The 16529-nt window shown below is 34.1% G+C and overlaps 1 protein-coding gene across 1 annotated transcript; it reads left to right on the top strand.

Moving 5' to 3' along the window:
• The first annotated feature begins 14466 nt into the window (after positions 1-14466).
• On the top strand, positions 14467-15294 carry LOC135794345 (uncharacterized). The gene is made up of 4 exons (XM_065305577.1): positions 14467-14681; positions 14772-14898; positions 14954-15073; positions 15129-15294. The coding sequence occupies exons 2-4, from the start codon at positions 14811-14813 to the stop codon at positions 15245-15247; spliced, it is 327 nt and encodes a 108-aa protein (XP_065161649.1). The 5' UTR covers positions 14467-14681; positions 14772-14810; the 3' UTR covers positions 15248-15294.
• The last annotated feature ends 1235 nt before the right edge of the window (positions 15295-16529 follow it).

Here is a 16529-nt window from a genome sequence, read left to right as displayed (position 1 = left end):
TGAGCAAAAGTTTAAAGTTATGTTCCGCACGCAACGAATCCTTGAAAAAAATCTATCTGCAGGAAGTGAATTTGTCGAGAAATATTGTAAGCATAAAATATACTTGCATGAAATATGGAAAATGCGCAGCGGCAAGAGGGAACTGTGCATGTCGACGTGAAAACTCATAGCGTGTTTAAAAAATGTGCACCGAAATTCATGGCGTGTTCATGGACGAAATTTACCTCTTTTATTTGAAACTACGAAATGATATTGGCAAACTTGCTTACATAGCACGAACATCCATGTGAAATTAGTTTGTATCGTTTCCCTCGGCGCACTAGCTTTGAACTTGTGCGTTCAAGGTTGGCTTTTACATTTTGAAAATGTAGGTCATTCAAAGTTAATTAAATTGATTAATTTTAAAAGTGGTGAGTTCTAACCAACGTGATTAATTTTAGCCAAAAAACTTTGTAATCTCAATTCAATTTTTTGAATTTTTATGCTTCACTTCGGTCATTTCAGAGTTATTACAACACGACAGTGGCACACAATGCCGTAATCTTACAAACATTGAAAACGTTTCAGCCGCGACATTAATAACGCATATCTCGAGGCTCTTGCATTCACGCCCCGCACACACATTTGTCGGTGCTGCGTGCTGCGACATTCCTTTCCCGCAAGTATTTCAACTGCAATCCTCCCACTATTTTATACATTTATCCATTGTCTGCCATAGTCTAGCGTTCCTGCGACGCGCCATTGTAAACGTCCTTCGGAGGCGCGACAGCGCCTGTGTGCCGCACCGCACGCCCATAACATGCACCAAAAAAGATATCGTTTGGATGGCATCCAGCATCCAGCAATGGAGCAACGCAACGCCACTTTGCTTTAGCTGTACCCAATACTAGGCCACAAACGTGTATAAACATAGTTTTCACAGTGAGTAACGGATAACACTGGCCAAAACGTCGCAGCAAAACTAGCACCAGGTTCGATCCGGATTTATGGCCCACTGCGGGTTGATGGTTTTCCCAAAACTTGGAAAACAAGAATTATACATTCCAGTCATTGTTATCAGTGGTTTCATTATTAGGTCACACGTTCGTGGAAATACTCATGTGGAATGAAAATAGTGTGAAATCTTCTGTTACCGCATGGTTTTTCTACTTTTTTGTTCTTTCATGGAACATGAACAGTCAGGAAAGACGTGGCGCGGACGAAATTACAGCGAGAAATAGAAGCTTGTGAAACTGAAGCTTGTTTTGCAACGTGTATGTGATCTTGCCTTTTTGTAAGGCGATTCTTATTCAGCGTGTGAGCAGGCCAAGTGAAAAGAACATAAAAAGCTGTTTGCATAACCGAAAGGTATTAAACAATGGGACGGATGGTAATGGCGGTTCTCAGTTTCCTTTCTTTTTCGATTTATCAGCAATGAGGATATTAACGTGCGAGAAGCATGCTTACAGTTTGCTTTAAGCATCAGTAAAATTATACTGCATTCGGTGACATTTGGCAAGCATGCGGAAAACTAAATCAAGTTTCAAAAAATTTACGATCGACAAAATCTATAGAAAATAATATATTTTCACGAAACATTTTCCTGCAAAACGATAAAAAAATAGAGGAAAGCAAAACATACGGTAGGGAAAACTTGCAACTCTAGGCATAAAGCAAGAAAATCGATTTAGAATTTATGGACAAGTTCGATTCTCAAATAACGTGTTATTTATAGCACCTAAAAGAGACGCATATAATGGGGGAGGTTATTCTCGTCCTGAATGCATATAGGGAGTCTCTCGTAGCAAAACAGAAATTGAAAAGCAAGGCAATGAATTAGATAATTTGAGCAGTTTCCGCACTTAAAGCTTTCAATAGAATATATTAATACTAGGTAGTGAAAGATCATTTATCATCCGCACAAGGTTCAAGTTTAGTTTATGTTTATGATATTTGTGGCATCATCACGTAAGTTTAGTCGTAAATATTATCTTAGGATAACCCAATATTTGATTTAGTTAATAATGAAAACAACACTAAGATATATTTTGAACGGAAATTGTAATACATTTTGCAATTAACTTTTAGACTCAATAAATTCTTGTGATCAATTTATTTTCTACATTGACGTATGAAGAAAAGCCTAGCAAAGCCTAAGCACGTAATGAATTCAGCTGGTCCCGAATAAATTTACCACACTTGACTTGTTCCACCAGGTTGCCATTTAATTTCCATCACGTCAATTTTGTACTTCCTCTTCCTTGGTTCTTCTATAAACGTCAAATGACTGCCAACAAAAGTGACTCTTTCAACTTAAGGAAGTGCGTAAGCACATCCAAGAGGGTTTTTGGCACCTAAACGTGAATGAAATTAGAATCATAATAACTTCTCTCAATTTCTTAACCAATTTTATAAAAAAAATTTCATAAAAATATCCTTGATGGAGAGTTTTCATAATAGGCCATCTTAGAGTGTCACACGACGCATTAATCGCATTATTTCTTATCGAATATTTAAAAATCATCGTAATTACATTAAATCACGCCTCGTTAGTGAATAATTGAGGAAACACATGCAATAAGGGTATAATAAGTGTTTCCTTTATCACCTAAACCAACATTTGATAAGTACTCGTAAAAGAGTTCCAGAACTCATAAATGCCTAAATGTTGAAATAAGATTTCTACTTCAGCAATCAATCAGTAAAATGATGAACGTTTCAATTTCGAAATGTTTGTGGAGATATTGTTTACCCAGATGTGAATATGATGATAATTGCGTTTAATCAATAACTCTGTTCCGAATGGAAGGCGAAGCAGTTTTACATAAAAATGATTTATGATAGCACATGCTACACTCACCTACGATGAAACAGAACTGTCAGTGACATTGTCACAGAAAAAAGTAATGGATGTACATTTTTGTGGAAGCATTACTTTATTGTTAGTAGGGTATCAATCTTTCTTTATGTATTTTGTAGGTTTTCATGGGGTTGCTTTGTTTTCCACTATTAATGCAATTTGCTCGCTTTAATTGTTTTGGGGCAATGATTTATAACGAGCTTTTAGCGAAATAAAACAGGAGTGAAACATTTGTACATTCCATTAGCTTCCAATTGCTTCCTATTTATTTTATTATCACGTGTATTTTAATGTGTTTCGCTGACAATGAAACCTGATTTTTATTTTGTTTGTTTTTGGTATTTTCCAATATTCGTTGCAGCGATGTCACGATTCCCTACTTCGTACTATTATAATAATATAATAATAATATAATAATAATATAATAATATACAATGTGAATAAGACCTTTTTGAAAATAGGTCAAATAAAATAAAAATTTGAAAACACTCTGTATACCTCACCCTAGCATAAAGAATTGATGTGATTCACTTTGAAAGCTTACCGATAGGTTCGGTTTGTTCCATTTGGCTTGATCAGCAAAAGAAAATGAATTTTAATATTTAATAAAATCATCAATCTCTTTATGAAACCAACGAAGGTTAAAACCACCAAGTCGATAAAATGTGGGTACATTTGCTACGTTGACCACTTTGTAGCCGTGGTAAACGTGCTGGAAAATAGAAAAACCGAAGTGGGACATGCTATGCAAGGAAACAGGACGAACAACGGGAAACGAATTGACAGTGCCCGGCGGCTACTGCTCCGGCCGGGCATTGCAACGGAATTGGCAAAAAGGATATTTCCAGACGAAATGGGTTGTCGTGTGCCTGGGGAGGCGCTTTTCGTGGATGGTTTTGGAGCACGATGCCTTTGGGGACAGTGTCCACATGAGTATCTCCTCGAAACTTTCAGAACTAGACAAAATAAGCGACAAAATCTTTTACGTAGCACCGCATGTGTACGACAATGAACATAAATCGCCAAATCGGCTGCGATCAGTTTTTGTCATGGGCCCGGTGTGGGATTTTCATTGTGCGCTCGGATTAATTCCTTTCGTTCATTTCCCAATCAAATTTATTTTAGGTCGGCACGCAGAGGTTCTAAGTACGTTTGTATTATATGCCGGATACTCCAAATTAATCGAGGTTGGGTATTTTTACTTTGTTTGAGGTCGTTGTGGTAAAACATGGAATGTTGATTTTAATAATAATAGAGTTGGTATTCTGTTGTATTATTAGGGTTTCCTGTGATTTATTTAGTTGGAATTTATAGTCAAATACTGGATATCTAATATGCTTATAACTATTAAATAAAGATGCAAAGAATTTATCACTTTCAGAATTATGATATATCTTGATAGTATAAAATGAAATGTATCGCGTGCAAACAAAAAATAGGTCCATATTTCCTTATATAAATAAAAGAAACATACAGTACATGAGATACTCGTATTATTTTACTTTTTTGTATATATATATTACGGAGTGGTTCTTGTGGTTTTATTTATATGTTATCATGATTACTGTATTTAATTGCCACCAGTATGTATTTTTTATTGTTTTTAATTTTAACCATTCCTGATTTACAATCTCTTGATAATATACGTATATTTTAATATTACTTTTGATACTACAGATTTTTGCGTTTGACATTAAAGCCCGCTGTACTTCACGCTTAAAGGTGTGAACTAAATAAAGTCAAAATTTCACGAGTTGGTTACAAATAAAATATCGTGACTGTCGACAATAAACCGACGACATTCATGTGTTTCATAAAACATAAACTTTGCACAAATTGTAGGCATTTTTCACCAAGCGTTACACCACCAGACTGGTTGGCAGCCTTATTTTCGAAATATGTGGTTTCCACGCATTCAAAGCTACATTCTAATGCATATATGATGGAGGCACATAATACAGAATAAACAAAAACAAAAGCAAATACTTTCAGCACTCAGTATGTGATGAAACCTTTAGAAGTTTTAGCTTCAGTCTTGTTGGAAATAAAGCTCATTTTATTTTAGTTTAAAAATGTTACAAAACGATTTAGAAACTAGCGTTTATTGTCCTCAGAAAACGCGTCTATCTCCTCGTACCAGAGACGAGTGTGCACCAAGCGAACAATGACGAAAAATAACATGACGGAAAAAGCTTTCTCCTTTCATGCTCATGTCCTGTTTCCGTGTTTGTGTTTAATAGAATTTCGGCTTTCCAAGCGCGCGCTCACGCGAATCTAATAATAATGCCAGCTGCCCGCTGATATAACAATCATAAGATCGGGTGAATTGTGAAGATGGTCGTGATAGAACGAACACTGTAACAGCCTTTCGTGTTTTGATGAAAGTCAGAAAATTAGGAATAAAATATATATACTCTTAATTTAGGGCTTTTCATATTACGTCTGAGAAAGGCATCCGAATTATTTTTTATAAGAATAGCCATAAATCAAGATGTTATCAAAATATGTCAAAAGATTTTATGCCAAAGACCTTGGAATGTTACATTGTTAACCACGTTTGTTAATTTCTCTTCTGGTGTGTTAATCATAATATAGTCAAGTCTTAAGGGTGTCTAATAATTTTGTATATGTTATGCAACAAAATAAAGAGGTTTCAAATAAATCTCAATCAAATAAAACCACAAATTAGTGCCAGCAACGCCATGCTACGTTTGCCAAGCGTAATAAAAACCTTCATGTGGAAATTATGCTATGGTTTCCTTTTTGGTCCGACGTTAGCGATTTTTTTTTCGCCATTTTTTGCTCTTATGTAACGCACATTGAGCATTGCGAGCTTTTATACGGCGGTATAATTCAGAAATCAAGGAGAACAAAAACAAGAAAAAAGAAAACTACGAGAAACGTCAATGTTTAGGCAAGGATTCTGTAGCTACAGTATTTAATGAAATTATTTTCTTTTGGTTTCAAGCAGGACAGCAAACATGCTTTTATTTTTGTTCCTCGACCGCAGTTGAATTTAATTATCCTTTTAGTAATTATAATTAAAATTACAAAACCTTGTTTATAATTTTTACAATTTTGATTAAAAAATTAAATCGAGGATAAAGAAAAACTTTTCTGGAATATTTTGTAGGTATATCATTTTAAATCTTTTTAAATCCTCAGGAAACCGGAACTAATAACCTGTGATTTATTACGAGAATAATATCAACCTGGCTTAAAAGTTTGCGCAAATTAAAACGTTACACGTCCTCCCCGCCGGGGCATTCTGAAAGCAAATTAATTTGCGTTAATTGAATGCGAAAATTAATAGCTGCGTCAATTTTATACCAGCGCTAGCAGGAAGTGTGGCGTAAATAAGGCAAACAAAAACGATACCATTTAAAATGTCGTTTAGCGCAATTTTAAATTATTTTGATTTAATTATTTCGGTATCAATGCTTCAAAACATATTAAGCTTGTTTTCTATCATTTATTAATATCATTAAGGTCAGTGAGCATAGATTTTAATTTAATAATAGAAATACGTAAAAGAAATTCAATATTCTCGACAGTCACAACTGAAATTACATTTTTATGACATTATGGGCTTACAGAGGCTATTAAAAAAGGTGTTTGCATGATATTGCTCATCGTGGTTTATGATTTTACAAGTAACGTCATAATCGTATTTTCTCATTAGCCACATTTTTTGCTTGGCACATAGCCATTAAATTCGATGCTTTCGCAAAATTTCAGTGAGAAAAAAAGTAGCCTAATTGTTTTTCACTTCTGCTGACTATACAGTTATTTATGTGCATCTAAGGATTCTGCGGAGTGCTATGCAATGTAATATTAATTTACAACTTCTAATAATAATTTAATATGGGCATGAGATAAAAAATATATTATTAAAAATGTAATAGGATGAGTTCAAATTTGCTTGTTTGTCCCAAAATTTTATTTTATTGACCTAGTTTTTTTTAAGTGTAATATTGTGTTATGGATAACGAGACTTTAATAACATATACTGTAGAATTGCATGGATCTAGTAAATGCAACACAATTCATCACACAAGTTTAGCCAATTAGTTAAAATGTATAAACATCAATCATTTAAAGTTTAGACATGTAATACATTTGTGAAGTGTAATCAGAATGAAATCGCAAAATCGCAACCATGCTATTAATAAAAACAAGTTATATGTAGAGTTTGCAAAAAATGTACTTCATTGTATTCTATACTAGTATACTGTAATTTTTAAAATTTTGCTATTTAGTTATAAAGTAAATGAAGAATTTAAAATAACTAAAATATTATTCTCCAGTTTCTATGGAATATACTTTTTGCAGAATCATATTTCCTGCTATCTAAACTTCCATGGTTTTGAATAACTTTCCAACGAACGAATCACCAGCCCGCAGTAATAAATCACTTTGGCTTTCCTGAATCGATATCAACATCGCCACGCCACAACTTCAAGTCACATAATTAAACCTGTGCATAAACGATAAAACGATTTTGATAACATTTTCACTTTTAATCCTACAATAATTAGTATTTATTCCTCTACCATTATAAGTTATGTTATTTACTCTGGTGAAACAATGCACGCAATGTGTATATTTATAACATTCGATCTTTATCTTGCGTTATGAGTATAAAGTGTGCAATTATGTGTATAAGGAATATTAATTTGCGCATTTTGCTCATTTACCACTTCGTATAGTGCCTGGAATGCAATAACAGACATTGGTTTGAGTCAACGTTCTTTAATCATTATTATTATTAATTAAAACAGCGTGGCGAGATTGCGAAAATCCGTAGGAAAGCAGAATACGATAAAACTCGGACAGATTTGAATGCTGCTCAATGAAAATATAACCGCTGACCAGTATTGTTCAATCCATTTTTCAAATATTGCATAAACAAATTGAAATAAAGAATTGAATTTACCTTTTATAATTTGCAGAGTTATTTTGGTGTGATTATTTTGTTAAAAATATTTAGTAAGTAATTCTGCAATATTTTTATAACATTTAACAACTTCAGATAACAATATTATTTAAACTGCGAAACTTTGAAACTTTAAACTCTCACTATTTCATTTATTATCTATTTTATTGTATATGTTTAACTGGAGCTTATGTAACTAGGATCTATAAATTTTAGTTATATTTTGGTGTGATTTCAAATTATTAAACGTTTAATTTCGATAACTCTTAAAATAATAACTGGTTATTTGTTTACTTATTGACTATTTATTGAATATTTAAAGAGCACTCTTTCATTTTGGTTATGATTTAAATCGTATTATAGGCATTATTCGCATTGAATTATTAACAATGACAGGTTCGAAGCACTTGAATTATTTATGTTGCTTCGAAGGGCTGGTGCTGGTCGCGTTGGGCATGAGGACGTTACTTCCTCGCCTGGGCTCCCTGCTGATTTAAGCAGGTTAAGGACAACGCACGCACACACTGCACCACTCCAGGATAGCAAAACGCATGAACGCGTCACACGTTAATCGCGTTTGGCACACCGCGATAAATAAACCATACTGATACATTAAAACCCGGATTTAGTGCCGCAAGGATCTTCACCGGATTCGCTTCCCGGATATGCCAATTTGTGAGGTTTTGATTTCCTTACGGCACGCAAGGCTTGAATGAAAACTGAGGTATAGAGAGTCCATCGAAAATTAGTGCAATTATGGAGAAAGAATGAGTGCGAGCGTGCGATTTCAAGAAGGAAGAAACGACAACGCGGCGCGGCGCGCAACGTTGTTGGTGTTTCCAAAAAAGGGTTTCGACTACCGGACGTTTCGCGCTCGCGGTTCGGGTAACGTCCGTGCACCCGCACATCGATCGGGACTGTGTACGAACTTCGGGGGTTGCTGGCTGCTCTGCTCCTGCTCGCTGCGTGCTTGCCCCTGCTAATGCTACGCGCCGCGCCACGCCGCGTGTGCTGGTCCGCTGCAGGACGACGGCAGAGGCGGCGGAGGCGGTTGCTTTGCGCTTTGTTCGTCTTCACGAGTGCTGGAATCTCGCGCTCAGCACGATGCGGACTTCTCTCATTCCCTTTCTGCGCTGCGTACGTTACCACCAGCTGCTAGCCACCATTCATATTTCTCGTATGAAATTATTAATCATACGCTAATATAAATATTACCAAAAATGCTTATTTTGCATAACATTTAAACAAATTTAATCAAAAGCTCTTGATTTGTTTGGAATGTTTAGTTGTTTAAACATATTTGATAGTGTAATTAGTGTTCTTAGGCAGTTATAGCGTCGCGACTGGAAACTGCGACCGAGTTTGCAGCAAACCACCCATGCCACGTGGCGACATGTCTTCGTGTGCGTTAAGCCACAATAACGGAGCGCTGCTATTTTAACTTTCAAATGTTAGCCACCCACGCTCTTCTCGAACAAATACGCTGTTATATACATTGCGTTTCGTGTTTTCATTTATATGCAATGAACTGCTGAGTAATTGCCTTTTTCATTGCCATCAAGTGCATACAACTTGGTATGCATTGTTTTCGCTAGTGGATTGATTTAATTAGAATAAGCTGGTGAATTAAAACTGACATTAAGTGAACACATTAATTCATTGAATGTCGAGCACTGTTTTATATCAGTTAATTTCTCACTGTTTGTTACTCACTTGTATAAAGCGTTAATGGTTTTTGTTGGTATTGATTTTATAATATCGTTTAAGAAAACACCCAAAACTCAAATCAATTTAATGTATAGGTACATGTGTGATAAGAATGACAAGCTAATGGATACATTATTACTATTATTATTATACATTAGTTAATAAATTGACCAGTGAAGTTAACCAAAAATATCTTAGTGTGAACTTTTACAATATGACAAGTGTACAACCAGTAATCATTTAGTCATCTTCACAAAAATTAAATTTATTTCTATTATACTTCAGTCAGTTGTGTAATTTGTTTGATGTGAAAATTATTGTCTATATGAGGAGCATAGATTTTCTCTTGAAATGTAACACTTATATTTTAGTCAAAAGTAAATATACATTAATTTCAGTGCGAGTAATTTCATTTTTCTGTTTAACACCGTTGCTTCTAATTTATATTTCACCAACGCAAATGTTTTAATTAATTACATTAGTTGAAATTTCAACCACGGTGAGTACTATAATATAATAACAATTATTTCGCATGCTTGGTTTTAAAATGCATGTTAGAACAAGCAGTTAGTGTTCACTGAATTTTCACTAGCAGAAGTAGAAATTAGTTCTAACGTCATGACAATAAGCCGAGGTAATGGGCTTAAAAATTGCATGCATTCTAATTTAATTTTATTATGACGGTAAATAAAATGCTATTAAATGCTTTACCAGTTTTTATCAGAAGCATAAAGATCAAAATATTAATATATGAAAATGTTTTTAATATGTAAATGTAGCGAAAATCCATTAAAATTTGAGAGAAAATTGAGAACTGAATTTTCTTTACATTTTAAGGTACATCTCGGAAAACATTTCACGTTTTGCCAGTCGACTGTCTTATCTGCCGATCAAAAACTGATTTATGTTTCTTTATGCATCTTTTTCTTAGCTGACGTTCGTGCTGTTTTCATTTTATTTGCTAAAGTAATTGCTTTTTATTATGTCAATCAATATAAAAATTCCAACTCAATATAAAACGATAAACTTTAACTTATTTTAATCGTCCTTCAGTATTAATTGATGCTATCACTGAGGATTAGTTTGTCTTGGGCTATCTTCCCACTCAATCACTCTAACGCTTTCAGTTTCCGTTAATCACTAGCTTATTGGCATTAACTTTACCACAAAATCCAATCGACAGTGTCAACATTTACTCGATCGTAGATATATCAACTCCCTGCGAAAATAACACAATTTATTAAATGAATTTATTTTATATCATTGTTTTTTCACAGACAAAGAACCATTGGCATAAAACAATTGTATGCCACGTTTATGAATGGCGTTTGGACAGGCCATCATCATATATTCGCTAAAGCGTGCCTTTGGGGCCACTCGACCGCAGGCTGGGAATTGAAGTAGGACACGTATCATGGAAATTCTGTCAGTGTGTGAAAGTCTAAGAACTTTGTGCTTTGTTTTGCAAATACTATCATGTGAATTAGGTTTGGTTGTTACAATATAAGCTGCTAATAAAGTACCTGGCGTTACGTGCCGAGCACACAAACCGTCTTTAACGTAATATCAATGTGTTCATATATTGGAGGAAATCGATTTTCCAGATTTTGTTATGTATCACAAATATGTACGCCCCAAATGTTTGAGTTTCCGCTTTTTGCCTGAAGGCCACAAATATCTATATTGCTATTTTAAAAACAAAAATATTAATATTCTCTCAAAATAATTACTTAATAATTCGTGTTTATTAAATAAATTTTAAATATTTAATTTATATCTGGATACGTAAATAATATCACAAATATAACAAATTTTAAAAATAATAATTTGTTTTTCGACTATGTTAGTAATAAAATCAAATAATACATTTTCAATAAAATATCTTATATATTTGTTACTCCGATCGCCCTCTATGCTACTTTTCAAGCACCACCAGTCTAACTGTTTGCGAGTCCTGCCGTTAGAGGGACGAAAGGACACTGCGTCAAGAAAATCTTTAAGGATCACAATTTCGCCGCCAGTTGCTCACTTCATTCGTGTTCCACGACTGTTACAAGCTGAAACTCGGACGAGAACTTTACGAATTTTAATCTGAAGTGGGTTTAACACACTCTAGCGCAAGTCCCAATTCGATTATCCACAAAAGGAGATCGAATTAGTATCGATTATCATCAATCAGAAATGGGAATGCAGCCAACAATACGCATTCCTGTGTACATTGAGTTCTTCTTTTCCTCGAAATTAGGTATTCAATTATTGCCGAGTGTGTTTACAAGGGGCCATTAATTTTTTAATCGGAATAATATTCCTGTATTTTCCTTCTACAAACTTTCTGGGTCACCTGGCCGCTATGGCAACATAGGTATCCCACTGTTTACCTACAAAGACATGTGTCATGGAATATACAAAGCGTTTCGTATTTATAATTACCACCTAAAAAACCCATAACTTTAAATTGCAAATTGAGCGCAAAAAAATGTATATGATTAAAAAGGTAATATCATGCATTTGATGTTGTTGAAATTAAAACAGAAACATTTTTAATTAACTCTCTTGATTAAAAACACACTATAGATAGATACAATTTCAATATTGAAGTGGTTGCCACTAATTCGACTGCAGTGCCGGAGTGAATATTTTAAACGCCTTTAAATATTTGACTTTGTGAATATACTTTGATGCCACAAGCGTACACTATCGTAATCATCCTGTAACAGTACCGCGATTATGAGGTTAACGTCGCTTGCAACTATCCCCTGGAGTTAAATTTTTATTTTTAATCAAACCACTTACAAAACACCCACACAATGCGCTCTTTTGCGTAGGTACGTTTAATAATAGACATTTACTAGCGGTGACGTCCACAAAACATTGTGTCTAGACATTGCCAGAAATAGATATCGATACATCAGGCTTATTACGAGCTTGACCTACCGTAACAATGATTGTTTATGTGTTGCATTTGCACATCAATATAAATGTAAATACTGTATACGCAATCAAACAGAACCTACGCTGAGTATGCAGAAGTTACGTAAATTTTGATGCGCTGTGTATTATGAACTTCTCAGGATTATTAGGGCGGTGGGCGGAAAATTGGCGGAATCTATGATTCACGAATCAAGATTGATTATTCCCGACGTCACAAAGTACACGTTCCAGTTATAATGAATAGTTAATGTTTTAATTTGATCTACAATTGAAAAGTATTTACCAATGCGATAAAATCAAAAAAAACATGTATTGAATCTATTCATGAAATGAATTAAAAAGAGAATTCTTGTATTTACAAGTGATATTGATTTCGTGCTGAATTCATGTGGAATGATATATGAACAATTTGCAAATTTAACTAGGTTCTAGGATTTTCAATGCACGAATGCACAAATAACCCGAGTAGGTACATGTCATTCAGCATGACAGAAACATATCTCTAAGAAAAGTGTTGTAGTTTCTAGAAAAGAAGAGTACAAAAATTCGTAATAACAAGTTACACGTCTCGTTATTATTTGATAAAAATATCGTTGTGTATCGGTATTTTTGTTTTTATTGCTATAGGCAAACAACTCGCAGAACTGCTCTTGACGATATTATCATTTAATTGAAACTTTTGGTTAAGGTAACATTTTTATTTATAAAAAGAACCATAAAACTCCCGATAAATTCATTTTTATAACTTTTATAATAATGTTTCGTTATATTATCAACATTATATTGTTATTATTTTAACACAATATTTATGCCTGTACTTATATTTTTACGATAAACAACATTAAGTTGGGCAATAAATTACGCCTAGCATACTTAATTTAACACCCAACAGCTTGCGATATCGTGACATTTTTAATTTGCACAAACGAGCGAATTGTGACTTCCGCACCTTTTGCGCACCGAGCCGACGTGGAGTGAAAATGCAATTTTAACAATATTACACGCACGGTTGGCATGGAAATCCCAGGATGGTTCATGATATAATAACTCTGTTTGCTATCGCAATACCCAGAGTATTCTCCAACAACCTTGTATTTATACAAATGACATCTTTACCAAAAAAGTAAATTTAACGTTTTCCCAAATCAAAAATAGACATTCAACAATTTGACCAAACATTACACAACGTATAGTAAATAAATAAAATTACAAAATAGATTCCAGCGCAGAATAATACAAACAAAAGGCATGTGCGCAATGACAAAATGTAAATGTTGATAAAATTATTCAGTGTACAGTGAATTAAAACCAGTTGGATCACGTTGTAACGTTAGCGTGTTATTCACTGAAAGCAACGAATTGATTAACTGATCATCAAAATGAAAATATCACTCGAATGTTGTGAATTACGTTGTAAACTCCGGGAAATACATCATCTAAACAAATAAAAAAAATGGCACATATAAAGTAAAGTTAAGTACACAAACGGAATTCAAAGCATTGCGTTGTGGAACATTTGGAATTTGTTGATAAATGCCGGGAATATTTAGTATCACTTGAATTTCGCTATTGAATCGTTTTTAATTGCGCGATTTACTGCGGAAACGCTCCAGAAAATTACAATGTTTGTTTCGGAGTATAAATTCTGTTTGATTATCAAGTACATAAATTTAATCTGTATCTATTCATGTTTCTACTGACTAAGTCGGCGTTAATCGTAAAATAAATCGGCTCATTTATCATTAGACATCCTCGCAGCTATTAAAAGAAAATCTAAACAACAGATGTTTACTTAGCAATTAATCTGATCTTACGTATTTAAGACATTGACTTTAAGAGATATTCTCGTAACGTACTGTATTTATAAACAAGGTGAACGTTCAGGTTTTGTTTACGTGATCATGGGATTTGCCATTCTGCTCATAAAAAGTGAAAGTTTATCAATCCATGACACATCAACACACATGTGATTATTTATTTTCATTCAAACACACATTAGCGACGAATCAAACAACATTGTAAAATTGCTTAAATTTTGCATCGTGTTAATATATAAATCAGAAAAAAACAGCCGGCTGTCCCGCACAGTATTTGCTGGAAACTATAACACCATACATCAATTTCAGATGTGATAAGAAGTCGATACCAGCAGCACGCTTCGTAGCAACAACATACAAAATTTAAAACAAAAACGATTATAACAATAAGATATAAAAAAAATTACAAGTGTAGGCATTCATAACACAACTCCAGTTATTTATCACAAAGGTAAGTCCGTTGGCATTAATTAGGTTTGTATTACGTCGCTGTGACGTGTCAACCTGCACGACTATAAGTATTTAAAAACGTTACCCGTAGCGCGCCTGAACTCAGTGCAAAAACTCGATTCTTACAACTATGAATAAAATCATCTCTGTTGTGTTTGGTTGCTGCTTGCTGTTTGGTGTGCTCATACATTTGAGCAATGCACAAACTGAACAAGAAAGTAAGTGCTGATTTATTCATGTTATCATTTGAATTATTTATTGTTTTTGTCGCAGATTCAGACTGTGCACTTTTCGGTGGGCGATGCAAAAGCACCTGTCACAAGGGATACGATATGAATTCAGCTGATGCAAGACTGTGCACCGGTTCTAAAAACAATATCTGCTGTAACCCATGTAAGGAAACAAAATAATATTTACTTAATTTTCAAATTAACGATTGTTATTTCAGATGAAGATAGATGTAAGAGTCAAGGTGGTCAATGCGAGACAAAGTGCCAAGGAAAACGCACTAAAGACAATACACCTGATTGCAAAGATTTGGGCATGGAATGCTGCATATATTTTTAAATCACAAATAAAAATAAAGTATGTTAATAAAATGCGAATCTAAAAAATGTTTGGATTACTAAACATCCTAGGTATTTTTTGAAACTGGTAAACCGTAAGGTATAAAATTAAATAAAAGAATGTATGTGAGTTCAAGATAACAAAAAATTCCAGTAATTTGACTTTAACAATGTCAAAAGTTATTTCAATTCATAATAAATAATCCTTATTCCAAGCTTTGATAAGTACTACAAAAATATGTATCCATTATGTTTCATTACTTACTTGACTTTAACTTAACACAAAATATATTATGAACTCAAAGTAGGTTCACTTAATTATGAGTATTGATGACATTTTAATTACATCAAGCAACTAATGTGCAAAATGAGCACTTTAATTAAGCAATTAGGCGAAGATAATGTGTCTCGTGCATAGTTAATTTAATGGGAAATAAGAGACAATTTACTCTTTTTCTAAAAGTGAATTACAATAATACACAATCACGAAAGCACTAAATAATTAAATTACCTAAAAACTAATTTATTTCAAAAATCTTTGCGATAAAATCTTTTTATTCCAAGAACGCTTTCACTGAATTTTAACTTAATTGAATTCTATCCTCACAGGGATCTAACCACTAAATTCCCAAAAGAATAAGCTTGAAGCACTAATGAAATAGCACCATAAAAATAACTTGACTTTCTAAGACACTTACGAAAAGAAAACATAAAAAGAAAGTGTCTCCTAAATCAACTAATCTCCAAAAAAGTCCCTCTCGTAACGATCCATCTGAAAAACAATTGTAACAACAGCAACTGTAGCAATCTCGTAGTCTATCATTTCAAACAATATCAGAATACAGTCGCTGTACTCCTAGTGTATGCTTTGAACAATGTGTGATTCAAGCCAAACGTCGACTAGATTCGCCGTCCTTCCGGACGGCACGCTTCACTGACTGCGAGTATCCTGGATTAGAGGTACGAGTATTGTACACCCACAGACGGATTTTCATCAAGAGACTGCAGCAACTTGAAAAGTTTTACGTAGGCAGCTCAAGGATGGAAGGATTTGCCCCGAAATGCTAAGAGTGCTAGAGAACTAAACAAGTTGGCATAGTCAGGTCGCTAATAGTCTCTCAGTAAACAAAGTGCTCGTCACTAAACCGCCGTGAGGCTCATATGACTTCGAAAACAAGAAGACGATAGACAAAAGTGCGGCGCACACGAAATGCCAACTGTATATATGAACAGGAGAAACTTACTAAGCCTGTATAGACTTAGGAGGGGAAGTTTGAGGTTAT

This window comes from Atheta coriaria, unplaced genomic scaffold, assembly GCF_025399875.1.
Source record: "Atheta coriaria isolate IRGN ID8LTWV9N9 unplaced genomic scaffold, Caltech_Dcor_3.1 hic_scaffold_6_pilon, whole genome shotgun sequence".
Taxonomy (NCBI): Eukaryota; Metazoa; Arthropoda; class Insecta; order Coleoptera; family Staphylinidae; genus Dalotia; species Dalotia coriaria.
This window is presented reverse-complemented; position numbering and strand designations above follow the sequence as displayed.

Bases quoted from the DNA above. Each gene is read 5' to 3' on its own strand.
- LOC135794345 (XM_065305577.1), top strand. From the start codon at position 14,811: ATGAATAAAATCATCTCTGTTGTGTTTGGTTGCTGCTTGCTGTTTGGT. The intron at 14,899-14,953 runs GTAAGTGCTGAT...TTTTTGTCGCAG, and splicing joins TGCACAAACTGAACAAGAAA to ATTCAGACTGTGCACTTTTC. The intron at 15,074-15,128 runs GTAAGGAAACAA...TTGTTATTTCAG, and splicing joins CAATATCTGCTGTAACCCAT to ATGAAGATAGATGTAAGAGT.